Raw genomic sequence first — 27,098 nt, 5'->3', positions numbered from 1 at the left:
CAAAGGCAGGTGCCAAACCGCTGCGCCACCCAGGGATCCCCATAGGTGATTATTATCTGTGAGTTATGACGGCTGTGTTTCTTATTTACTGATCCTTCTCTATATTTTTTTAAGTTTTATTTATTTATTTGAGAGAGAAATGACAGAGGGGTAGAGGCAGAGGGAGAAGAGCACAGAGCTTGATGCAGGGCCTGATACCACGACCTTAAGATCATGACCTGAGCAAAACCAAGAGTCGGATGCTTAAGTGACTAAGCCACCTAGGCAGGCGCCCCTAGTTTCTTTTATTTTCTTACTGAACTAGCCAGAACATTCAGAACCCTGCTGAATAAAAGTCATGATGGTAGACATTTTTGTCTCAGTCTTGGTTTTATTTTATTTTTTATTTTGAAAAGATTTTATTTATTTATTAATGAGAGAGAGAGGCAGAGGGAGAAGCAGGCTCCATGCAGAGAGCCCGATGGGGGACTCGATCCTGGGACTCCAGGATTAGGCCCTGGGCCGAAGGCAGGCGGTCAGCCGCTGAGCCACCCAGGGATCCCCACAGTCTTGGATTTAAGTGGTTTTACCTTTGGTTTTACCTTTCACCGTTAAGTATAAAGTTTGCTGTGAGCTTTTCATGGCTACTTTTTCTAAGCCTAAGAATATTCTTTTTTCTTTTCAGTTGGCTTGGGTTTTTATTCCTGAATAGTGGGTGAATGTTGTTATTAAATACTTTTTCTGTATCTGGTAAGGGTGATGATTCCTCTAAGCATATCCTGCTGGTCTGTTTTCTCATGTTAACTCAGTATTGCAGGGATCCCTGGGTGGCGCAGCGGTTTGGCGCCTGCCTTTGGCCCAGGGCGCGATCCTGGAGACCCGGGATCGAATCCCACGTCGGGCTCCCGGTGCATGGGGCCTGCTTCTCCCTCTGCCTGTGTCTCTGCGCCTCTCTCTCTCTCTGTGACTATCATAAATAAATAAAAAAAAATTTAAAAAAAAAAAAAAAATAACTCAGTATTGCATTCTGCAGTCAACTCAATTTGGTCTTAATATCTGATTTTTGAGGTACATTATTGGATTTTATTTGCTAATACCATGTTTCTCTTTTTACATCTGTGATTGTGTGTGAGTTTGTTGTTTCTCCTTTCTCTTATTATTCTTGGCTGGTTTGGGATAGGTGTTATGCAGGCTACATAAAATGAATTGGGGAGTATGTCCTCTATCCTCTAAAATAGTTTGTGTGAGATTGAAAATATCTGTACCTTGAATGTTCAATACTTAGCTGACATTTTATGATGACAAGTAAAGAGACAACTTAACCTGCAAGATACAGGAATAAGAGTGCAGAAGTGGGTATTCATTGCATTTTCACAGCTTATTGGCTCATCTTAAGTTTGCCATATAACTGTGGGTTACACGTGTGACTTTGACATAGAGTGATAAAGTTGTTCCACAGATGAGCCACTGTAGTGAGAGCTAGGGAGCATATCAGGTTTTGTGAATGTTTTTGCCTTTTTTCCTACCATGCAGCCAGAAGGACATTGGTGCCTACATGTAGACTAATTAAATTTCTATTTATCTTACAGAAGTGATAGACCTTACTCATGATAACAAAGATGATCTTCAGGCTGCCATTGCTTTAAGTCTACTGGAATCCCCCAAAATTCAAGCTGATGGAAGAGATCTGAACAGGTTATTGTTATAATTTGTCATTAGCTCCCCACATTAGCATGTAGGTGGAAAGGTTAAGAGCTGTGGATGCCACTGAGGGACCATTCTGCCGACCTCTTTTATTTGCATCCAAATGAAATTTCTTTTAGAGGATAATTTAAGTTCACATTAGGCTACTTACTCTTGGGTTTACTTTTTGGCAAAGCCAAATATGATAAGGGTCTTACAGTACCTGGGAGTCTTTGAATAGAAGTCTGTAAGCTTTTGTAGTTTACAATTGCTAGAGGTAGAAACCCCATCCTGGTACAAGCATCTAACATTATATATTCCCTTTATAAACCCAGAGCCTTTGTAAACTTCAAGGGTCATGTTGTCAGCTCTTTGAAAATGAAAGTTATCACTCAACTACCCTGTCTCAGGAGTGACCAAGGATATCTTTTTTGAATTGGTGCCAATTTGGTGATTGTCTGGTATTGCTCGTAAACATCCAGTTCCAGTGGTGGCCTGTCAGTTTCTGGACATGTTTATTCCCTCACACCACTGAGTTGTTCTTTCAGGGAAACATAAGGCCAGGTTTTGTGTGCTAGGCAGTTTAAAGGCTCTTATCTTTAGTTGAGTGTCTCTCTTGCCTCTCTCAGTGGCAAGGTCTGAGATCAGGCACTGTTGCTGAAATCTAAAACTTTCAATACAGTAGCCGTAAATAGTCTTGAGCATCAGCTCGCTTCCATCATGGGCCTTATAAGTAGTAATCTCTGATGGAAGGATTAACATCTATGTCTAAACCTTACTTTTCACTTGCATTATAATTTTATAGTTACTGTATAGCCAGCAATGACCCAGCCCAGTCAGTAAATAGTTTATCTGGCATTTTGAATTATCTATGAAAGATTACCAACATTCTGCATATATAATACATTGTTCCTTAACTTTTTCCTTTTTGGATACGTGGTGTAACGGCATCATACAGGATGCACGAGGCAGCCTCTGCAGAAACTAAACGCTCCAAGAGAAAACGCTGTGAAGTCTGGGGAGAAAATCCCAATCCTAATGACTGGAGGAGAGTTGATGGGTGGCCAGTTGGGCTGAAGAATATTGGCAATACGTGTTGGTTTAGTGCTGTTATACAGGTATGATTTTTTTTCTTTAAAAATTTTATGTATTTGAAAGAGAGAGCACAAATGGGAGGAAGGGGTAGAAGGAGAGGGAGAAGCAGACTCCCTACTGAGCAGAGTCCAACTCGGGGCTCCATCCCAGGACCCTGAGATCATGACTTGAGCCAAAGGCAGATGCTTAACTGACTGAGCCATCCAGGTACCCCTCAGGTATGATATTTTTAAGAGACAACTGTGTCTTCCAGAAACAATTTTGTAATTTATTAAACTGAAATGTGAGAAACATATCTTAAAAAAATGAAAACAGATATGTAAGACTGGGGTGTGTTATTTTCTTCATGGTATTATTGTGTTTTGGTTGATTTCCTGTGTTTGGATTTAGATGCTCTGGTGTCCAAATTGGGCAATACTAAAAACAGAACATCCTGTAGTTGTAAAGATGGTGAATAGGTGTTTTGGATCAGCATTTACTGAATCACATGTTGCAGCAGAGCAAGCAAGAGTTTGTAAGGAAAAAGCATTGGCTGGGATGCGGTCAGAAATATCCGGGCAGGAAATGATGGTGGCTTGCAACAGAGAAGTGTGTAGCCATGGAAGGAGAGAAATACAAGCATTCTAGAGTTAGGTAGGAGATCAGATCTACAGGATTGGTGGGGCAGTTGGATATAGGGTTGAGAGTTGAGAAAGACTCCAGGGTTTCTAGTTTGAGGAACCAGGTGGGTGATAGTACTGTTTGAGGCCAGAAGAGGAATATTTGGGTGTGCGTGAAGAGTGGGATCTCATTTCAGTTTTACCTGTGCTGCCTTCAGTGTGTCACGTGAAGAAACATGTAGGCAGTTAACTACATGAATCTGTAATTTGGTAATAAGAACTGGACTATAGATGCAGCTCTGGGAATCTTTAGTATATAGATGGTGATAAAGCCAAGGGAGTGGACGAAATGCTCTAGAGAGAGTTTCTAGAAATAACTCCCAGGTGCCTTTAAACTTAACATGGCCACAGAGCAGCAGATAATCCTGCCCCTCCAGTCTTGTCCTTCACGGCATTTGACATCTACCCAGCTGCTCAGCCAGAAACAGAGACCTCCCCTTCCACACGTCAGATCTGGACTCATTCAGCTGACTGTGCCTGGCACTGTGTTTGCACTGAGGGAACAGCATGAATAAATCAGAGCCATTGCTCTATTAGAGTTTCCTTTGAAAAGAATGGGACAGAGAGTAAAATATGTATCAGGTGGTGAGAAGTGCCATAAACATGAGTGAGGGTAGAGAAGCTGGACGGAGAAGGAGGCCTTTCTGATCAGATGGGTGTTTGCTCAGAGGCCTGAGGAGGTGAGGGAATGCGTCCTCTAATTACAGAAAGGACCCTGCAGACAGAGGGAAGAGCAAGTACAAAGGCCCAGGTTCAAGAACTTGCTTAACGTATTGAGAAATAGGAAGAAGACAGAGGGATCCCTGGGTGGCGCAGCGGTTTGGCGCCTGCCTTTGGCCCAGGGCGCGATCCTGGAGACCCGGGATCGAATCCCACATCGGGCTCTCGGTGCATGGAGCCTGCTTCTCCCTCTGCCTGTGTCTCTGCCTCTCTCTCTCTCTCTGTGTGTGACTATCATAAATAAATAAAAAAAAAAAAAAAAAAAAAAAAAAGAAGACAGAACTGAGTGCTCAAGGGTGGGGAACAGACAGTGACAATATCAGAAAGGTAGTGGAGGTGAGGGGGTGCTGGGGGTCATGATGGGGACTTAAGATTTGTACATGAGGTAGGAAAGCATTGGAAGGTTTAGAGCAGAGAAGCGAAATGATGCCACTTCTATTTAAAGATGACTGGTGTTTGTGTTGTGAATAGCACGTCAGAAGGAATGTGGAATTAGAGACATCGGTCATTCCTTTTGTGGGGTGAGTAGAGAGGTTGAGCACCTTACCTGCATTCACAGCCTCCTCAACCTTCACACTTGTGGGCATGTTGAAAGGAGCAGAGGTCACCACTGAGCAAGATTCTTGAGTGAGCCTGGGCAGAGGGCATGTAAAGCCCCCAGCGAGGGCTTGGTCCTGAGTAGGAAAGGGGCAGGAGAGTGGTAGGGGAGGGGGGAAGGAAGATGAGGGCTGCAGACTACAGTTGAGGTACTTTAAAGTCATCATCTTTGTGACCTGAGCAGCCACTTTCTGAAGCCATGGAGAAAGGATGGACTCGGAAGTTAAAAGAGGCTTGCCGTGGTCAGGGGGAAACCCATTGGCACCAGGATACAATAGTGGGATTTCTAGAATCGGCATGTCTACTTGAGTGTGTTGACCTTAGATGCATAGCGATGTCAGTAGGGCATGTTTTCCTCAGGACTTCTTAGCAGCACTCTGAGACTCTTCAGTGGAAAATGAAACTTAATTTAGGTTTTCCTAAATTTCCTGGGTTTGATGAAAGTCTGAGGAGTTAATGAAGTATGGTTAAAGACCATGGAATCAAAGCTAGAGAGAGAGAGAGAGAGAGAGAGAGGAATGAAAACAGGAAGGACTAGTGATTTGGGAGAACAGGAAGCGTCCTTTTGCTCGGGTCCTTGATGAAGTTACAGAACAGATGTCCTGGGGGTGCTTGGGTCAGTATTGCCAGAGGATAGGTTATGGTTCAAGAGCAGAGTTTTTGAATTTGAGGTCTGAGAATTGGCCAAGTCTCAGGAATTGACATATCCTGGGTGTGACCTTAGATACCGGTGTAGAGATGGAATAGAGGACTGCCTCACTAGAGAGAAGATGCTTGCATAGCCAAGGGGTCCCCGGGCTGGAAGTGCTTGTGTTCCTTCACCAAATATCAGTTGAACACTCACTGTATGTCCAGCTCTATTCTAGGCCCTTAAGATAAAGGAATGAATAGAACCAAGACAGGGCCTTGCTCTTATGGAACTTAAATTTTTGTGAAGCAAGACTGACAAGGAGCAGTAAACTGCAGAAGTAACTAGTTAATTAAGCAGCTAAATGTATATAACATGCTAGGTTGCAATTGGTGTGATAGAAGTAGGAGCAGGTTAAGGCAAAGCAAAATTGCTGCAGGAGAGATTGGAGCAGGGCGCAGCAAGGTAGGTTAGGCCTCCTTGCCCAGGAGGATGAGGTTGGAGCAGGTGCCAGATATGTAAGAGGTGAGGGAGTGAGGCCGGCAGCTTCTGGGGGAGAACATTCCAGGTGAGGGAAACCCTAGAGCACGGGCCCCAAGGTCGGAGCAGGCTTGGTGTGCTCCTGGGGCATCCAGGAGGCTCGAGCGGCTGGGATGCTAGGAGCAGAGGGAAGAGTCACTGGAGGTGAGGCTGGGGAGTCACTGAGGGCTCTGAGCAGAGGAGTGACTCTGACTTGTGTCTTATAAGGCTCGCTGTGGCTGCTGTGATGAGTGCAGAACGGGGGCAGGGGGTGAGGGACAGGTGGAGTGAACGTTGCAGGGGGCTGCCAGACTTGTCCATGGGGCAGGTGACGCTGGCCTGGACCTGGCTAGTAGCCATGGAAGTGCATTCTTGATTTATTCAGAGGGCAGAGCTAACAGGGTGTCCTGTTGGGTTGGGTACAGAAAGGACTTGGGGAAGGAAGAAGAGCTGTTAACCTATGGCAGGTGTCAGTGAATCAGGAGCTTTATTTCAGTCCTGTTAGGAAGACAGGAACCTGTGTGGCAGGTGAAGTGGTACAGGGGAGGCCCTAGAGGCAGAGAGACCCTGTGCAATGAGCCAGGTGAGCAGTGAGGGGAGGGAGACCCATGAGGGCACTTGATAGGGACAGTAGGAGGAGGTGGTTCTAAGGAGCACCCCAGAGTCCAGGTGACTTCTTCCTCCTTGGATGTGCATGGTTAAGAAAGAGAGGGGATTCGAAGATTCTTCTGAAGTTCTGAACTTTGATGAGTGGAGGAGGGGGATGGAATTAAGTGACACAGAAGAAGCAGATACCAGAGTGTCATGTGGATACTGGATTGGGAAATGTAATCAGCTCACACTTGGAGGTTTTTTAAGAATGGCGGTGTCTTTGGGGAAATCCAGATTTGGGCGAGGAGAGGAGGTAGAGAGGAGTGACTTGGAAATGTGAAGCCAGTTTTCCCATGGCAGAGCATAAGTTCTGGGAAGAGTCAGGGCCACGTCAGCAGAGTGAGAGTGGCCCCACGTGGGAGGGCACAGGTGAGGTGGGAAGAGGAGAGAGCAGATCAAGTCGAGAGCAGAGCAGTCTTGCCCTGACTCCAGGTAGCACGTTGATGGAACAGTGTGACCTGATCCTAAAGGCACCACCCAGTTGTGTGCTCACCCTGCTGATGGAATCCCCGCCTCGCTGGGGGAGTGGGAGGGAAGCCAGAGGCTGTTGTCTCCCCAGGACGTTCATTCCAGAGTGGTTCATCTGGGTCTTTCCTGAGGGGTTTTCGTCTGAGGAGTGTGTTGGGATGCGGAGTTCTATTCATACAAGGGATTTTTACAAACATTAATCTTCAGAAGATATTCATAGTAGGATTACGTATGCTTTATAAATAAGCCAGAGATTACTGCTACTGAATTTTTTTTTAATGTAGTTCTTGTGACAAAGAGTGGAGAGTAGCCCACATTGCTGCACTCAGCACCCAGCTTTAGAAATAAATGGTGGGGTCCCTGTGCTCTCCAGGCCTTGCTGTCCCCATTCCAGTCACAGCCTCCCTTCCCCACAGATAAGACCACAGCTGTACGCATCCCTCAACACACAGGATATAGCTCTGAGATTTCTCCATGTTGATCCTAAAGCTCTCGGGCATTCACTTTCACAGCCGTGTACTAGTTCATTTTAGGAAAATATTTTTTTCAGGAGTGTTATTTTAATGACTACATAACGATCTGTTGTGTACATGAACTTTACCTTGGTTAATCCATCCCTCCTGTTACCCGTGATGTTTCTGGTTTTTTCCTTAAAGAATTACTATTCCGTTGGCTCAGTTTGTACACATAGCCATCATTCCCTCAGATGTCGCAGCGGTAGAAATAGCAGGTGACAGTCACATGCACTTTCAAGGTAAAAGATCTTTCTGCTGCAGTTATCTTGAAAGCAAGGCTATGAATCTCTTTCTTTATTTCAGTCTCTCTTTCAACTGCCTGAATTTCGAAGACTTGTTCTCAGCTACAGTCTGCCACAGAATGTTCTCGAAAACTGTCCAAGTCACACAGTAAGTTGGTGTGGAGAAGTCCTCACTCGTGTTTGGTCCCTCTCATCCCAAAGGCTTTTAAGTTCTGGCCCACACTGATAGCTGTGATGTCCTCTGGCTTGTGCTAGTATTTGTTTTCATTTCCAGATGGCTTTTTTCCTTCTTTGTGACATGAAATGAAAATGAAGTAGGAATAAAATGAGAACAGTTCCCAGAAAGTGGCAAGTCATCTGACAGCCTCAGCTCTTCTGCCTCTGGGCAGGAGATTCAGAAATTCTAAGTCACAGAATGTTCGTGTAGTGTCCTTTCCTTTCCCTCCCGCTCAGGCGTGGGTTGCAAAGTGGGTGACCCAATGCTGGAGGCCTGGACCCTTCTAGAAGAGCCTATGGTCGGTCAGCTCTCGCCACAGGACATGGCTTCCTGCCAGCGATCCAACCCTCTCCAGGATCTCACTTTGGGGATGCATTTTCCTAATGCGAGGGAGGGCAGCTTCAGAAAATAAGCATTTTGCCTTTCCGACAGCACTCCCCTCCTGGCTTCCACATGGATATTTCAGTTTAAGGTAATCCCCTCCACAGACCGGATCAGAGGGCCTGTGGGGTAGTCTGTGTCCTGACTGACCTAGAGCTAGGTAAATGTCAGGGAGGGATCTCTTACAACTTTTCTCTTTCATACGTTCTGATTTCCTACATGGGGGGTTGTGAGAGCACACATTGCCATCTTCTCCACAGGAAAAGAGAAATATCGTGTTTATGCAAGAGCTGCAGTACTTGTTTGCTCTGATGATGGGATCAAATCGCAAATTTGTAGACCCTTCAGCAGCCCTGGATCTCTTAAAGGGAGCATTCCGATCACCTGAGGAACAGCAGGTACAAAAAGCCTGTTATCCCCATGTTTCCCTCAAAGTCTGTGAAGTTTGAAGTCACACCTTGTTGCTATCCAAGTGATGTAACTCCGGGTCAGCTCTGAATGTGACTACACAGGACGGGAAGCAGACTGGGGCTGTTGGAGTAGAGAGGAGGAGGTCAGAAGATACCTCGGTGAATCAGAGCAAAGGGTTGCTGACAAAAGTAAAGCCCTGTGACTCCCCCTGGACCTCAGAATGGCCCAGATAAAAATCCCATTTGCAGCATCATCTAGACCCTAAGTTGAGCAGCTGTTCTGAGCTATTTCTCTCTCCTAGACATTAGTACTTGCCTTTCTCTATCTTCTGTTAGAAAACACAGCCATCACTATTGGAGGAGCACCTTCTTCATAAAATTTAACTTTCCCTTTGATTATCCAAAGGTCCTACAGTTCTATCGAACACTCAAAATGTTTCATCAAAGTGTCCTTTCTTCATTCTGACCTCCTCCTGTTCTACAGCACTAGGCTCTGTTCTCCCGACCTTTTTAAAAAATTCTTTTATTTTTATTTTTTATTTTTTTTAAGGCCTACCTAGAAGATTTTGTGTGTTGTTACAAATAGACGTGGCTGGAATTGGTGGTGTTCCAATCTCCTCGTAGCCACATGCTGGTCAGTGGCTGCTCGTCTCTGCAGTTAGCTGGCCTCCAGTGTTCCTTTGTCTCTTCATGCTGCTTGTCCTTAATAAATCCTTCCATAGTAATAGAATCTTAATCATTGGTAGGATTAGGGCAGATTTTTGTGTCCCTAAGTATGGTACTGGGTCTAACTCTTATGCAATTTGTGCCTCTCTTGTAGCAAGATGTGAGTGAATTCACACACAAGCTCCTGGATTGGCTAGAGGACGCATTCCAGCTAGCTGTTAATGTTCAGTGAGTGTTGAGGATTTTTTTTTGTATAGCCTTTCTACTCACAGTGGTCCAATGAGAATTATGACATTGAAGGAGGGAGGGCAACTACTCTTCTCAAGTAGGAGTTGCTGGTTTTTTGCCAAACTTCAAGGGGGTAAATTTCAGATACTTGTCATTTTTTTATCCTCCTTGCCTTTGGTTTTTCTCCCTGAAGATGCAGATAATCATCTTAACCTGCCACCTTTTACTGAAAGGGCCATAACCCTGAACTTTGTAAAATCATAGCCTGTGCTACTACCCAATGTGTTAAAAGGTCGAACCAATCCTAGATGTGAACGTGGCGGTGTAAGACGGGTAAATCAACTTTAATCGTTGCAGTCACTGAAATGAACTTCAGAAGTGAAATTCAGGGCAAAGAATATTCAAAGAATCCCCTTTTGAATGTAGGTGGCGAGAAATTTTCTAAATCGTTTTAACTCTAAATAAAAGAAATATACATGTTAAGATGTTAAGGTGGGCTTGTCCATTTCTGTTGTACTACTGGGAAAACTTCTGTTTATTTGCAGAACTGCGCAAAGAGGGTGGATTCTTGTTGCTTCTGTCCTATTCTAGAATTTATATACATCTGTCACTGGGCGTAGATGCGTTTGTTGAATGTATACAGATACAAGTATTTCTGTGCATGTAGGACTCTCCCGTTAGACTTTCAGCTCCTCACAGCCAGCTCTCATGCCTATATATTTGCTCAATGAGTATTTAAACTGAGCTAACCTTTTACTTTTTGGACCATACTTGGCTCTTTGGAGGTTGATGAAAATGTACTATTTTTGCTTTTGAATGGTGGTTAGGTTTCGTGTAGTGCTTATCTGATCCAAATGATAGAGAACTGTTTTCCTTTTCTTAAAAGCAGCAATCCCAGGAACAAATCTGAAAATCCAATGGTGCAGCTATTCTACGGTACTTTCCTCACTGAAGGGGTTCGTGAAGGTAAATTCTCTGCTGTAAATGTTAGTTCTAGACTTGTGTGACTATCTGTATTCGTCGAAAAGGCTTTTGAGTCAGGCATTTATGGGTATGGTTCTACCTCTTAGTATGTGTGTAACATGGACAAACTGTGAATGCTTGGATCCTCAGTCTGTTCATCTATAAAATGGGCATAGTGTTTATCTCAGAGTTGTTAATTAAATTGTATACTTTGCACATCCCAAACCTAGTATTAATGTCAGACCTGGTGATGCTATTCAATTTTCTGTGTTGTTTCTTCCAATGTAGTATTTATTTTATTTTATTTATTTTTTTAAACTTTTTTTTTTTTTTTAAGATTTTATTTATTCATGAGAGACATAAAGAGAGAGAGGCAGAGACATAGGCTGAGGAAGAAGCAGGCTCCATGCAGGAAGCCTGATGTGGGACTTGATCCCGGGACTCTGGGATCATGCCTTGAGCTAAAGGCAGACGCTCAACCGCTGAGCCACCCAGTTGTCCCCCAATGTAATATGTAATCTCAAAAGGTTTTGATGAGTTAGACTGTCAAAGATCTTTCTCTATTTTAGAGACTTATCAAAGCTGCATGTGTAATTGTAAATTTTTTTTCACAATGGAGAATTTTTATCTCCAGATAGAGCATTCTAAAAACCCCCATGAACTCAGCAACCATTAGTCCATGACCAGACATCCCCAAACTCCTTTTTCCTCTTACGCTTCTGATATTCTCTGTATAACAACCCAATACCACTATTCACTCCAAAAAAAATAGCACTTAATATCAAATATCTAGTCAGTGTTCAGGTATCCAAGTTGTTTTATAATTTTATATACGGGGCGGGGGGGGGGTGTGATGTGTTATTTTTACAATTTATTTTATTCAGGATCCAAATGTGGATCATTTATATTTAGTTGATTTTTAAGTCTCATCAAAATCTTGGTCTTTTAAGTCTCTTATCAAAATCTCTGCGCTATGCCCCCAGTCTCTTTCTCCCTTGAAATGGATTTCTTAAGAAACCAGATTGTTCTCTGAGATTCCCCACAGTCTGAAATTTCGCCACTTGCACATCTATGATACAGTTTAACACGTTCCTCTCTACCTCTCTTTTTATAAATTGGTAGTTGGATCTAGAGTTTGACCAGATTCAGGTAAGGCTTTTCTTGGCAAAACTAATTTGCAAGAGGTGGGGTAGTCTTTGATCAGGAGGCACGTAATGTCTGCTGGTCTTTCCTTTATGACAGTAGCAGTTATTTATGGTCAATGCCTGGACCCACCGGTTCATTGGAAATTGCCATACAGGCTGAAGGACGCTTCTAAAGCTTCTCAGTGAGTTGCTAAATTAGGAAGACACTGTCTGTGCGGTGCCAGAAAAAAAGTCTTTAGATAATACTAGTGAGGTCTTTAAAAAAGCAATCTGTTTCTTTGCCTAGGAAAGCCCTTTTGTAACAATGAGACCTTCGGCCAGTATCCCCTTCAGGTAAATGGTTATCGCAACTTAGACGAATGTTTGGAAGGGGCCATGGTGGAGGGTGACATTGAGCTGCTTCCTTCCGATCATTCGGTGACGTATGGACAAGAGGTAAGTCGGATATTTTTTTTTATTTGCTGTGCCAGTGACAGAGCCAGTTAAGTAGGGCTGAGGCTTTTTGGCAAACTGTCTTCCCATCAGATATTAAATAACTGTACACTTACCAGATGTCGAACTAGCCTGAAGTCTCTCGTGAGTTGATATGCATTAGTCAGCCTGAGTGTTTAGTAAATAAATTCTTTACTGAAAGTATGAATTTGAGTTAATCATATAAAGGTTGTATGCTGCTTCTGATGTTTTAAGTATGATCAAGTTTCTCTTTTTCTGTTGAAGCCTACCTGTACCAGTAGGGAGAACCCACTGCCTCCATATTTTCGGAGGGTAAAAGTACAGTGATTAACTCCTATGGTATGCCATTTAGAATATTTTCCCTATTATAATATTTACTGTTCTTCATAGTAAATTCTGCCTTTGCTTTAAAATTTTTTCAAATTTAATATTCATTTATTTTTGTGGGTTGGAAAGAAAGGGGGAAAGTTAGAGGGGGAGAGCAAGAGAAACTAATGCCTGAGAATGAGTGAATTTGGAGCATAACTGTGGATAATAGCATACAGCTTGGCTTGATCTCCTTTCATATATTTTGAAATAAAACTGTGGGCTTATGGGAGTCTAACTCAGTCATTACTATAGGAGAAAGCAGAGCTTTTCCTGATTGATGTGAGCGTTGTCGAGGGCATGAGTTCAGGGCAGTGTGAGCACTAGGAGAGAGCTACTGCTTCCCCTAACACCTGCTTGGGGGGCACAACGTCAGTCCTGCCTGGACACAGCTGAGGCATGCTCTTACAAAAGAGAAGGGATGTTCACCAGCTCCTTAGACCTGGAGACCTTTATTCAAGAAAGGGAATGCTATTTTAAAAAAGAAAGAAAGAAAGAAAATCATTATGCTTATGTGGATTTACCCCGAGGTAGACAGGCTGTCTGGATTCACCTCGTGCCAACAAGAGAAGGAAAGGGAACTTAGCTGTTTATACCTTTGGTAGAGTGAGTGTCTCAAAGCTGTTCTTGCAGACTGCTGGCATACAGGTGAATTGAACAGAAATGCCTCTCCTGGTTTAGCTCTTCCATATCTGTGGTCAGGAGCAGTTGAGATATTTTTTTATAAGTCAGTGCTTTCTTTTCTTGAAGCTCAAAATCACACCCTGGGTTGATTTGACCAGGTCCCTCCTGAGATATTGTAAAGTCTTAAAAATCAAAGATTTTCTCAGAAACTTGAGTACTCATAGTCATGAGGCTATTTCAAGTTTCTTGTTTTAGAAATAAAGGGGATTCAAATTATGATTAATAGACTGTAAATAGTATATATGTTCACACATATATGCTCAATATATTCTCTGAGCTGATTCGTGGAGATAATTGACTCCTTAGGTATATATATGCTGCTAAGGTCCTACTTTCTGATTCTTCGGTTAGGTTAGCTGATATCTTTTAGGCTTTGACCCTCTTTTGAATACTGATGACTTAGTGAGTAAGTGGTGTAGATTCTTGGTGCAATTTCACTTATTTAAGGGCAGTTATTTCCGAGGATGATAGTTGAGTAAAATGTTGTTGACTGGCTCATAAATTTGAAGTCTTGAGGAATGTTTAACCACATTTTCTAAGAGGGCATGATTCTAAGTGGTCATTTTAATATTTGGGATAAATAAACCTGTAGGGTGAATTTGATTTGAAATATAAATTCTGTATGAGAAGAAGAAAGTTTGATGAGGGATGTTTTAAATGTGGCTTTTGCTATTTCCTAAAATTAACTTCTGTCTTTTATATTTCTGCTTCTGACACAGCGTTGGTTTACAAAGCTACCTCCAGTGTTGACCTTTGAACTCTCAAGATTCGAGTTCAATCAGTCCCTTGGTCAGCCAGAGAAAATTCACAATAAGCTGGAGTTTCCTCAGATCATTTATATGGACAGGTGAGTTCTGTGATTGTCTTCTTAATGTGTTACAGAAGAAGAAGGGGGAGCATTTACTAGTGTATTGTGCATAGGAATCATCTAGAGGTCTTGATAATCGCAAATATAGAGTCACTGGATTCATTGGATCTAGGTTGGAGCCCAAGAGTTGTTGGTATTTCTGAGAAGCTCTCGAGGTGATGCGCAAATGATACATTTGATCTTGGGACCACAACTTGAGTAGGTAGGCTTCAGATGAAAGCCCTGTTCCTTCTAGGGCGAAGAACAGTATGTGGAGTAGCCACAGTGTATTTCTTTCTAATCTCAATGCTATTTGTATTCCTGGGGGGAAAAAAAAAACACAACTACTTAGACTTATATTGTACATTTTTATTCTTTTTACAGTCCGGTTTATTGACGTATAGTTTATACACAAAGCAATATTATCATTGTTTAGGTGTAGAGCCAATGAGTTTTGACTAAGGTATATAGTCAAATAACCACCAAGGCAGTTGGATATAGCACATTTCCATCCCCCAGAAAGTTTCCTCATGCTCCTTGCAGTCAATCTCTTTTCACCCCTAGGCTCTAGCAACCACTTGTTTTCTGGCTCTATAGTTTTGCCATTTCTAGAATGTCACAATAGTGACATTACTATTCAGAATACACCCTGTTGTGACTATATCTTCTTACACAGCAGTGTATCTTCTTACATTGAGAATAATGTTTTTGGGATTCATCCATATTGAGTAGTATCCCACTGTAGTAGTATTCCAATATTTTTTCCATTCACCAGTTGTTGATAGACATTTTGGATGTATCCAGTTTTAGTTTATGAAGAAAGCTACTATGAACATTCACCCCCAAAGTGTTGGTGTGGTTTTAGTACTTCTGGGTAAAACACCTAGGAGTGAGATTGCTAGGTTGTATGAAAAGTGTATGTTTAATTGTATAAGAAATTTCAAAGCTGTTTTCTAAAACTGTATGATTTTGCATTCCCACTGACAGTGTGTAAGAGTTCTGTTTGCTCCAGATCTGCCCATAATTGGAATTGTCAGGCTTTTAAATTTTAGCCATTGTAGTGAGTTTGTAGGAATATCTTATTTTTCTCTTGACATATATTTCCCTGATAACTAACAATGCTGAGTTTCTTTTTGCATGCTTAATTAACAGTTGTTTGTATATTTTCTTTGGTGAAGCATCTTTTCAGATCTTTTGTCCATTCTTTAATTGAGTGGGTTGTGTTCATACTGAGTTGTAAGAGTGGGTTCTTTTACAGATTTTGGAGACAGATCCACATAATCCCTGCCTATGCTGTCTCTTCCATTTTTTTACCACTGTCTTTAGGAGACCAGGAGTTTTTAGTTTTTATGAAGTCTAATTTATCAGTTTCTCTTTTACAGTTTGTGTTTTTGTGTTCTAAGAGATCTTTGCCAACCCAAGGTCACAAAGATTTTCTTCTTTTTTTTCCCCCTAGAAATGACGTAGTTTTAACTATTATATTCATGTCTATGACCCATTTAGAGTTTATTTTTATATATAATATGAGAGAACGGCTTTTGTTTTTTGGAGGGCAGGGAAAGGAAGCATGTGGATGTCCAGTTATCCTTTCCCCCATTGAATTACCTTGGTACTTTTGTCAGAAATGAATTGAGCATGTAGTTGTGGGTCTATTTCTAGAGTCTGTTTTATCTGTTGTGTCTAATCTTAAACCAGTGACACATTGTCTTGATTACTGTAACTTTACTGTAAATTTTGACATCAGATCATGTAAATCCTCCAATTTTGCCTCCCCCCCTTTTTTTTTCTTTCAAAATTGTTTTGGCTACTTTAGTCCTTTGCATTTCTAGGTAAGTATTAGAGTTAGCTTGTCGGTTACTCCCTAGTAACTAGTGGGATTTTTTTTTTAAGATTTTATTTATTTATTGATGAGAGACACAGAAAGAGAGGCAGAGACATAGGCAGGGGGAAAAGGAGGCTCCCAATGGGGAGCCCGATGACGGGACCCTGGGATCACAACCTGAGCCAAAGGCAGATGCTCAACCACTGAGCCACTCAGGTGCCCACTAGTGGGATTTTTTTTTCACCAGTGGGATTTTGATTGGCATTATGTTGAATGTATAGATGAATTTGAGGAAACTGATGTCTTAACTATTTTGAGTTCTTTAATCCATGAACATGGTATAGCTCCGTTTATTTAAATCGTTAATTTCTCTCAACAGTGTTTCTTAATTTTTAGTGTACAGGTCTTAACATATATCTAAGTAAGTTTATACTAAAATAATTCATGCTTTTGATGTTACAATGGTTTCTAAAAAATCCAGCTTTAGATTTCCACCCTCCTTCTTTTTTAATTGACTTTATATCTTTTGACTTTACTAAACTCCCTTACTAGTTCTGATGCATTTTTGTAAATTCTTTGGTACTTTCTGTGTAAATGATTATGTCATCTGCAATGAAAGGCAGTTTTACTTTTTCCTTTGCTATTTGTATGCCTTCCCTTTTCCTCCTTCCCTCCATGTCTCATCCTCTTTCTCTCTCTCTCTCTCTCTCTCTCTCTCTCCCCCCCTCCCTCTCCCTCCTTTCTTTTCTTCTTTCCTTCCTCACACTGGCCATGCCTCCAGTAAAACAGTAGAAGAGATAAGAGTGGACATCCTTGCATTGTTCCTGGTCTTAGGGGGAAAGCTTCCAATCTTTTACCATTAAGTATGATCTTAGCTATACGTTTTCATAGATGCTCTTTGTCTGTTCGAGGAAGTTCCCTTGTATCTCTGGTTTGCTAGCACCGTGTGCCATTAATGCTTTTAAATATAAATTGTGTTTGTGGTGTTATCATTTGCTTAGGTACATGTACAAGAGCAAAGAGCTTATTCGAAGTAAGAGAGAGTGTATTCGAAAGTTGAAGGAGGAAATAAAAGTTCTGCAGCAAAAACTGGAAAGGTAAGTCGTGACATCTTTGTGCTTAGAAATGTGAAGGAGAGAGTAGAGTGTTAAAATTGGATAATTTGCTTAAATTTAAAAATTGGTTTAGAGTTTTTTAAGTATTAATGAGTGTGTTTTTATACACACATTACACATATACACACATTTTTATATACACAAAATAGCTAAGAAAAGTTATTCTCTAAGCATGAAGCCACTTATAAGACGAGCTGTAGTATCCATGGGTGAATAGTAGTCCCAAGGACTGGTGGGATGCAGAGGCACGGAGTCAGTCCCTGGCATACACGATGGGAGCTCAGCTTCTGAGTTCATAGCCCTTTACTTTTTCTATTTCCCTCGTCATCTTCCTCACAAACACAAGAGAGGTAACTGTCACCATACTTCAGTCCCTCTGTCTTGGGAAAATGTTTTCTTAAGGATCTGGAAGAGATAAAAACACAAACAGAAAGTGCTGTTCTACCTGGAGCAGGTGCTAAGTGATTCCAAGGGCTAACAGTTCTGGCACAAAGTCTTCTCTCTCATGGAGGGAAATCTCCCCCTTTTTTGTTGACTTGTTTCCCACTGATTATTTCTTTAGAATCACCCCATGACTTCCTAAGGAAGAGGAGTCCATGTAATTTCTTTCTATCTATCTATCCCATTGATTTGGCATTTAGAAGGAAATCCCATATAATGTCAATGGTGTTTTTTCCTCCTTTAGCTACCCCACAGTTTTGCTGTCACCACCACCCCAGTTCTACTCACTCCATTGCTAGGTCACTTACTTCCCTAAGAGGCAACACTTTCCTTACCAGCCCAAGGTAGACTCTGCACCCATAAGTTCCCATCTCCAGCATCCTCTCTTAGGGTGAACTTATCCAAGGTGTTTGGTGATGAGTTCTCTCATTGTCTTATATAGACTTAAGCTGAGGATTGATTCCTCAAATACCATCCTCTAAGTGATTTACAGAACTTGATTTGCAGCTATATTTTACTTTTAAGGTTTTAGTGATGCTTTATAAGATTATAATTGTTTTTATAGCACCAAATATACCTGATGCATTGTAACATACAAAAACTCAACTTACCAGTAACCAGCAGGGCATTCTGACTTACTTCGATTTTAAAGTAAGTATAGGAGCATTTTCTGTACTATGATGTTACTTCAGGAAAAAAAAATGACTTTTAAGGACACCTGACCGGCTCTATCAGTAGAACACGTGACTCTTGATCTCAGGGTTGTAGTTTTGAGTCCCATGTTGAGGGTAGAGATTGCTAAAAAAATAAAATAGAATCTTTAAAATAAATAAATAAAATGACTTTTAAAATCTCAGATACTTTTAGGGGCAGCCCTGGTGGCCCAGTAGTTTAGTGCCGCCTTCAGCCCGGGGTATCAGCCTGGAGACTCAGGATCGAATCCCACGTTGGGCTCCCTGCATGGAGCCTGCTTCTCCCTCTGCCTGTGTCTCTGCCTCTCTCTCATATAATAATATTATGTGTCTGTCATGAGTAAATAAATAAAATCTTAAAAAAATAATAAATAAAATCTCAGATAATTTTATTTGGGTAATTAAAAAATTGCTTGTCTCTAAGAGTGACTTGCTTCTGGGAAAATATACAGAAACTGTTAGTGGATGCCAGTAGGAAGTAGAATCGAGATGGGAGTGGGTGACTTTTATGATTTATTTTACATTCTTTTGTATTTGAGTTTTCATACCAGGTGTGTTGCATTACTTTCATCATTAAGCAAAAAGTTCACCATTTCTTCTGTAAGATACCTTGACGTAATGTGAAAAATAAGATGTCATGCATATAGTGTAAACACCTTTTTTGAAACTTTTGCTCTGATTCTACTAACTGAATACAGATGCTGCATTGTATGAAGTAGTGGGTTTAAAGGAATTCATTCAGTAGAACAGAACAATGATTATGTCAGAAAATTGAAGATAAGTTTCTTAGAGAAATATTTTTCCTGAAGTTTTGTATAAGTATCATATTAAAATACAGCAAACCTGGGAAGAGTTACAGTGTAAAATGATGGCTTAAAATCCTATCACCTATTACATCTGTGCTGCATTTCTAGTAAGAAAATGTTTTCCTTTGGTCCAAGCCAGTCATGTGTAAAGTAATTGCTTTCCACAAACACTGTGTTTCTGAAGATCTATTAACCATGTCTGTGGTATAGATACACAAGGTTCAGGTCCTGTCTTTAGAAGTTCAGAGCTGGGAGATGGAGAAACTAGATCTTGAAGGGTAAGTAGAGTTCAATAAGCCGGTAGTAGCTGAAATAAAGACAAGAAAATACATCTAAGGAATAGTACAGTTTTCTTAGTTACGTATTTGATGTCCTTTTCAGTTAAAAGCCGCAACCCTCCACAGAAGGCAGCTGCTTACTTTTACTTCCCCTTCAAATTAGTGAGGATGAAATGTCTTCTTTGCTCCCTATCCTCTAACCATGTGGTTGACTTTGAATAATATTATTTTATTTCCCACTGGTATTTTCATTTCATAATGTCCTTTTTGATATGGACACAACTTTCTTTCCTCCCAGTCCTATACCTGTTTCTTTCACTTTATATGGGGAAGAAAAATATGCAGTGCCTTCCTCTCCCTCTCTAATGGAACCCTATAATGATAGGGTTTACCTGTACCAGCCAGTCACCCAGTACTATTTAATTGCTGTCATTACAGAGTTCATCAAAGTACATATTTTGTTTGAGTCTCACTCGTCCTGGTAATGCCAGAATATTGGATAGCATTAAAATAATTTGTTAATTATTTTGGTTACATGTTAAAAATATTTATTATTTATTTAATCCCAAAGAAATAGTCAATAATTTATGGCTGGCCTATGCTGTTGAATGCATGAATAAGAGGATACTGAGGACCCTGCAGAAGAAAGATTTGCCAGTTTTCTTAAACTCTGATCTTTATTAACACCTTTACATTTCCAGCTTTCTTTCATTGTTCCTAGTTTCTAATTTCCAAGTAGGAGCCTTAAGGGCTTGGTTATAAAGCCTTGGGTACCAGTTCACCAACATTATTTTCAGATATGAGTACTGCTAATATATCTGTTTTCCTTTAAGACAAAGAATTTACTTTTATTATGCCCAGAGCCTGGATGTGATGCAACATCAAGAGAAAGCGTAGCAGACACGGCTTCAAGCAGGAGCCCGTTTGAAAATGTTTTCTCCCAGATGTAAACATGTAGATCATTACCAGTTTTAACATTTGTACTTAGAGAATTCTCACTTTGCAGACTGACGCATCAAATACTGCACAGCCTTTAGGAATAAGTCTTTTCTACACAGTAAGAGATCTTTTGTCAGCAAGCCACAAAGTACTAGATGCACTCGGCCAATAGAGCACCACTGTCTTTGCCTCTTAGGTATGTGAAGTACGGCTCAGGCCCAGCTCGGTTTCCACTCCCAGACATGCTGAAATACGTTATTGAATTTGCTAGCACAAAACCTGCCTCAGAAAGCCCCACATGTCAAAGTGATGCACACATGACGTTACCACTTTCTTCCGTGCACTGCCCAGTTTCTGACCTGGCATCCAAGGAAAGGTAATGAAAACAAGTGTTTAAAATAGTACACATTTGGGGGGTGGAGGGGCACCTGGCTGGCTCATTTGGTGGAGCATGTGACTCTTGATCTCACGGTTGTAAATTCAAGCCCCATGTTAGGTATGGAGATTACGGGACGCCTGGGTGGCTCAGCAGTTGAGCATCTGCCTTTGGCTCAGATCGTGATCCCAGGGTTCAGGGATCGAGTGATCGAGTGCCACATCAGGCTCTCTGCAGGGAGCCTGCTTCTCCCTCTGCTTGTGTCTCTGCCTCTCTGTGTTCTCATGAATGAATGAATAAAATTTTTAACAACAACAAAAAAAGGTATGGAGATTACTTAAAAATAAAATCTTTATTAAAAGAAGATAGTGGGCAGCCCGGGTGGCTCAGCGGTTTGGCGCTGCCTTCGGCCCAGGGCCTGATCCTGGAGACCCGAGATTGAGTCCCGCGTCAGGCTCCCTATGTGGAGCCTGCTTCTCCCTCTTCCTGTGTCTCTGCCTCTTTCTGTGTCTCTCATGAATAAATAAAATAAAATTTTAAAAAGATAGTACACATTAGGGCTTTTTGTTTTATTTGAACTGTATACCATCTTCCCACCTGATAAGCACTCACCCCATGAAGAGGACAAAAGCCATGAGTTCCTTGTCTTAAAGGGAAGGGTTTGTTCCCGTGTAGTTGGGAATGTTTCTGATTCCCACCAGGGTGCTCACTTGTCTTGCCCACAGGATAGTTAGGGTTATTTCAGAGGCTTCTGAAACTGCCTGCAATGGTGTCCATGCCCCACCAAGGTCACCTTGTTTTGAACCAGCAGTACGCTCACTGCCTCTCAATCCCCGATCTTCCAAAACCTCTCATTCTCACATCTGCTGAGAAGGATGCTCAACCAAGTCAACCTCAGGGAAAGACTTACTCATGAGTAGACAATTAAAACAGTTAAAGAACTGGCTAGAAATTGAAGCGGACAGCCAAGAGGGGCTTACTTGTGTAAGAACTAAGAGACCAAGTCACATGAGCCCAGATCAGATATGATGTGTGTGTCCTGGCTAATACCATCACTAGAACCCATGGTGAAAAAAGCCCATACTTCATATTTATTGCTTCTGTGTGTTTTATTCAGTTATCTGCATCGTGGAAACTCTGTTATGATTCCTTGATTTTTCCAGTCCAGTCTTCTTTGTACTCTTCCTTAATGTTCCTTCTTAGAAGAAGTGGTTAGAGAACATGAACCATAGACTCAGATTTGGGTTTAAATCCCATAATTTACTAGCTGAGTGAGCTTGAGTAAGTTGCTTAACTTATCTAAACCTTGGGTTTGTCATTGGTGAACTAGGGATGGTAACAATATCTGCCTCATAAGCAAGTTGTATTAAATGAGGTGATGCATATAAAGAAATGGTTTGGCTCAGTGCCTTTATAGAGCAAATATTCATTAAATTATAGCAGTACTTTTCCATGTAGCAGTTAGTTTTACAAAGCACACTAATTGAGGCCAAGACATATTTTGGAAATTATCATGCAAATACAATTTTTCTCTTTTTTCAGTACAAGTAAGGAAAGCTCTTCTCAGGATGTTGAAGGTACCTTTTCTTCTGAAGATTCTCTACCTGAGTCTATTGCAATGAATAAGCCACTTACATCTTCCCGGTCTACCATGGAAATGCCTGCACAGCCAGCTCCTCGAACTGTCACGGATGAGGAGATAAACTTTGTTAAAACCTGTCTTCAGAGGTGGAGGAGTGAGATTGAACAAGATATACAAGGTTGGCTCTCTAAAAACTTGTTGGACAACTAACCTTTCCCTTTCCACTGGAAGTTAGGCATAAATGATGGAGAGGCACAATTCAGGCACATGGTGATTGGGACTGCTTTTGTACTTTCAGTTCCTTCCAGCATACAACTGCGGAAAGATCCCTCCTAGAAACCCTCCGCCAGATTTCTGGGAACTCCTGGGACTCTTAGACATTTGTGATCGCTGTCAGGATTTTCCTGCATATGCTGATTTCTGTTCCTGTAGTTTATGTGAACCCAGGCTTTAGTTGACCCAGACTTAGAATTTAGCACTCCTAGGGGCTCCTGAGTGGCTCAGTGGTTGAGCATCTACCTTCTGCTCAGGTCGTGATCCTGGGGTCCTGGGATCGAGTCCTGCATTGGGCTCCCTGCATGGAGCCTGCTTCTCCTTCTGCCTGTGTCTTTGCCTCTCTCTGTGTGCCTCTCATGAATAAATAAATCTTAAAAAAAAAGAGAATGTAGTGCTCCTAGATTTCCCTTTTTTATGAGTCTTGTGTATATGAAGCATGTTTTTACTGAAGGTGAATGAGGCAGAGAATGTTTGAGCAATGTACACAATGTAAAATGGAATTATTCAGTGTTCTGTTTTTAAAAGTCCTTTGGTCTCGTTGTCATGTTGCTCAGACTTTCCCTCCTGTTCCTTTCTCCTTTTATCTAGGGAGCTAAATAAATAAAATAATCAGATCAATCAAATCACATCAGTCAGATCAAATTAAATCATCAAACCCAGATTCCTCCCAAGTTCTTACCACATATATTTTGCCTTGCCTTTTGCCTTGCCTTCTCCACTCTCGTCCTGTCTCAGGGACATGTATTTTATACCCAGAGTGACCCATTAAGGTCTTTTTCTAAATAGAGGTGGTTTCTTTTGGGAGAAATTCTGGTGCCAAGTAGAAGAGATAATTTTTTAAACCATTGATGGAATTATGTTAAGCTAAAAGCACTAGGTGCCTTGAAAGCCTGTACTCCTTCGTGATTCATAGAGTAGAGCTGAAATTGTCAGAACCCAGGCGCAGAGAATCTGTGCTCTTTGCTTAGCTGAAGCACCCTGTGTGGCATAGAATGACATCATTTTAACTATGTTTCTTGTTTTTTGTTTCTTTAACAGATTTAAAGAATTGTATTGCGAGCACTACCCAGACTATTGAGCAGATGTATTGTGACCCTCTCCTTCGTCAGGTAGAATGAAAATTGATGGGAAAGTAGTTAAGGCATGTCCTCCTGTACTGATGGTAGATCCAAAAGAAAATTTGATAGTTTTCTTTTAGACTGACTGGGAACCTCCCTGAGTTAGAATAATAAACTTAGGACAGAAATAAGTATTTTTCTATTTCTTTTCAGGCCAAAACAAGGACTGTATCTTCTACTAACAGTAACATTTAAAACAGATTTGTTTTGATTCTGCCACATGGTATTTTTTTCATATAGTAGAAAGGTTTGCTGTCAAGTGTTAAGAAATTTCTCATAGAGTGATAATTGAAATCGTGTGGTGGGGAAAACCCCAGGCAGGGACTGGTTCCACACCCTTTTCCAAAGTATCATCATCCTTGGTGATGCTTGGCTTAGCAGCGTGCTTTCAAGCTTTGTTTCCCTGAAAATCCCAGAAGGGAATGTGGTCAGGGCAGAAATTTTTATTGTCCACATAAATTTTTGTTTGGGATAACATCGTGAGCACAAAGAGGATAAGATGCTGCAGTCAGGGCCCGAGTGCTCAGTGTGGCTTCTTTGTGCGTGGCTGGAGGAGGAGAACCCTGTCAGCTGCCAGGTCTCATGGAGGCACAGCAGGAATGCGCTGTGTAAATCTTGGGTTTTCTTCACTTACCCTTCTGTGTTTCAAAAATTTCCCCACCAGGAAAACCTGTGAAGGTACTGACTGAATGATTCTCTGGCTGATTTTTCTTTTTTTCATCAGTACCTATAGCATTGCCGTTTTTCTCCATCTCAAAAAAACAAATGCTTTTCAAACACAAACAAGTATGGAACTGAAAGGGTCCTCACCCCAGATAGGTGGATGAGTCACTCGGCAGGTGAAATGTAGGGATCATATGACTGATTCATGATGAAACGTGCTAACGTGAAATTCAGTACCAAATAAAATCAGTGTAGAACAAGAGAGCTGCTAAACTTGCTGTAGGTCCTAAATGCAGCACATGTTTCTCAACATGAGTGGTGAAGGTGATTTCTATTTTTAAATAAACTGAATTTGGGATTAGAGGGATGCATAGATCTGTGTTATCTTTGACTTGAGATCTGCGATTGAAGACTTTGAAGAGTCATCAAAGAGGTCGTCTCGTTCAGACGTGTGGACGTGTGGTTTTAAAGATTCAGGAATTGAAACACAATTGGTAGATTCCAAGACTGTATTTTTGTTCATACTGTATCGTCAAGGTACTTACCGTTAACCCTATCTCAAACACGTGTATAAAATAGTCAGTTTTCTTATGTCTGCTAGCTGGCCATAAGTTTGAATTTTAATTACCTAAAATTTCTCATTTACTTTGCTTAATCTGACTCAGGAAAATATCTTCTCCTTTGCAGGTGCCTTACCGCTTACATGCTGTTCTCGTCCATGAAGGGCAAGCAAATGCTGGACATTACTGGGCCTATATTTATAATCAGCCCCGACAAGTCTGGCTCAAGTACAATGACATCTCTGTTACTGAATCTTCCTGGGAAGAACTTGAAAGAGATTCTTATGGGGGCCTGAGAAATGTTAGTGCTTACTGTCTGATGTACATTAACGACAAGCTACCACACTTCAACGCAGGTAAACATAGTGTAGTGGAAGCCAGAGATGGGGAAAATCTCTACTGCTCACAGAAGGGAACAGTCTTGTGGTTTAAAAAAAAAAAAAAGTTTTTTAACTATAATTTATTATAAAATAATAATGCATTTTACAAATAACAGTATAAAAGAGAATTAAGAAAAAATAAGTTTGCTTTCCTGTTTCTATCCTGGAGCCTGGCATGTATTCGTTCTTAGGTTTCTTACAGAGTATTCAGGAAGTGAGATTTTATCAATATATGTCCCCACCCGATTTTTCCCCCAAATGGGACATTTTTTCATTCTACTCTGCATCTTTTTCATCATTCATATGTATTAGGTAATCTCTGTATTTTTTTAATCTCTGTATTTTTATAAATAGAACCAACTCTTTTTAACAACTGCATCATAATTCCATCCATAATTCCATATATAATTTTTTAAGCCAGCCTCCATTGACAGACCATTATATTGTCTCTAGTTTGTTTTTGTTTTTTAATTTTTTAGGGACATCCTTGTGCACATGTTTTTGGACCCTTTGAGAATAGCTAAATTTTAGTGGCTTTGCCTGAACAATTTCATATTTCTCATAATACTATAATTGTGAGAGCAATCATTATCATTTATATTGGAACTTTACTACTTACTATGTGCTTTCAAACTTTATTTCTCTCATAACTGAAAGCTCTAAAAGACAGGCTAGGAATTCTTCTTGCCAATGTGTTCCAGCTGAGGTACTCTGCTCCTCCAGACTCACGGCCAGTTAACAAATGGCAGGCCCAAGATTCAGATCCAGTTCTGACTCTAAATTCTGTGGTGTGGGGGGTGCCTAGGGAGCTCAGTTGGTTAAATGTCTGCCTTTGGCTCAGGTCGTGATCCCAGGGTCCTGGGATCCAACCCTGAGTCTGGTTTCCTGCTCAGTGGGGAGTCTGCTTCTCCCTGTTGCCCTCCCCTTATGCTCTCTCTAGCTATCTCTCTTTCTCTTTCAAATAAATAAGTAAAATCTTAAATAAAATAAATTCTGTGCTTTCTTCCATTTACATTATTCTCTCTTCCTTTTACATTTTCTGGGAGAAGTCTTGTGAGCAGCATTTTGCATCTAAGATCATGGAAGACTTTTCCGTTTCATATTCAGACTGTACTGGGTTGAGTAAGTAAGAAAACACAGAAGGCATTTTGTTCAGGCGGTGCACTGTCTTTCTGATCTGCTGGTGTGGCCAGGGACAGGGGAGAGACAGAATGATCACTTAGCAGTAACTGCTCTTCATAATTGCATCTCTGCAGCACCAGAGCAGGAACAGCTGCTTGTGGGAGTTGTACAAATGACTGGACTATTGTTGGTAGTGTATAGGAGCCTTGTTATTACATATATGGTTCATTTTTATACTATAGAAACTGATAAATGGAAACTGTCATTTACTTAATGAAAAGATGAATTAAAGGCAACCCGGGAGTGGATGTGTTGTTCTACTGTAAGCTTTTTGTTTTGATTTGGTCACAGGATTAGAAATGAAATTTCAGGGTTCCTGGCTGGCTCAGTCGGAAGAATGTGCGACTATTGATCTCTAGGTCATGAGTTCGAGCCCCATGTAGAGATAACAAAAGTAAAATCTTAAAAAAAAAAAAAAATGAGATTTCATATGTTCTTGATATCCTTGCCATTTTTCTTCCAAACCTTAAATTATCCCCCAGGTATTATTTACCATCTAACCGTTGTATCACATTGCTTTCTGATACCACCCACTTATGTGGACCTGAAGCAGTATAGATGTCTTGGAATTCATCTCTAACCATCTTAAGAAGGGTATTTTTATCAGTAATAGTTGTGGTTACACTGATAAAACTGTTCAACTTGAAATTTCCACTGGATCTAATGTTGTTCTGGATTTCTAAATGTTGGGTCTGTTCTTGCTATTTTGCCAGTGATTTGGCCTCTATTCCAAATCCCTGCTTTCTATCACT

General features: G+C 41.1%; 1 protein-coding gene across 12 annotated transcripts in view; it reads left to right on the top strand.

Annotated features, from left to right (window-relative positions):
- Window positions 1-27,098, top strand: part of USP28 (ubiquitin specific peptidase 28) — a 64,972-nt gene that overhangs the window by 28,368 nt on the left and 9,506 nt on the right. For 7 of the 12 annotated variants that reach the window (XM_072822058.1, XM_072822061.1, XM_072822059.1 and 4 more), the window contains 13 exons: window positions 1,569-1,674; window positions 2,621-2,780; window positions 7,818-7,904; window positions 8,615-8,752; window positions 9,585-9,658; window positions 10,545-10,624; window positions 12,053-12,201; window positions 13,989-14,116; window positions 16,940-17,035; window positions 20,406-20,585; window positions 22,128-22,345; window positions 23,482-23,552; window positions 24,912-25,140. In XM_072822058.1, the coding sequence (XP_072678159.1) occupies window positions 1,569-1,674; window positions 2,621-2,780; window positions 7,818-7,904; window positions 8,615-8,752; window positions 9,585-9,658; window positions 10,545-10,624; window positions 12,053-12,201; window positions 13,989-14,116; window positions 16,940-17,035; window positions 20,406-20,585; window positions 22,128-22,345; window positions 23,482-23,552; window positions 24,912-25,140 (1,716 nt within the window). Of the gene's footprint in view, window positions 1-1,568; window positions 1,675-2,620; window positions 2,781-7,817; window positions 7,905-8,614; window positions 8,753-9,584; window positions 9,659-10,544; window positions 10,625-12,052; window positions 12,202-12,483; window positions 12,559-13,988; window positions 14,117-16,939; window positions 17,036-20,405; window positions 20,586-22,127; window positions 22,346-23,481; window positions 23,553-24,911; window positions 25,141-27,098 lie in introns of those variants that run through there. The other 5 variants (XM_072822062.1, XM_072822060.1, XM_072822064.1 and 2 more) reach the window with 2 other exon arrangements.

Source organism: Canis lupus, chromosome 3 (genome assembly GCF_048164855.1).
Source record: "Canis lupus baileyi chromosome 3, mCanLup2.hap1, whole genome shotgun sequence".
Taxonomy (NCBI): domain Eukaryota; kingdom Metazoa; phylum Chordata; class Mammalia; order Carnivora; family Canidae; genus Canis; species Canis lupus.
This window is presented reverse-complemented; position numbering and strand designations above follow the sequence as displayed.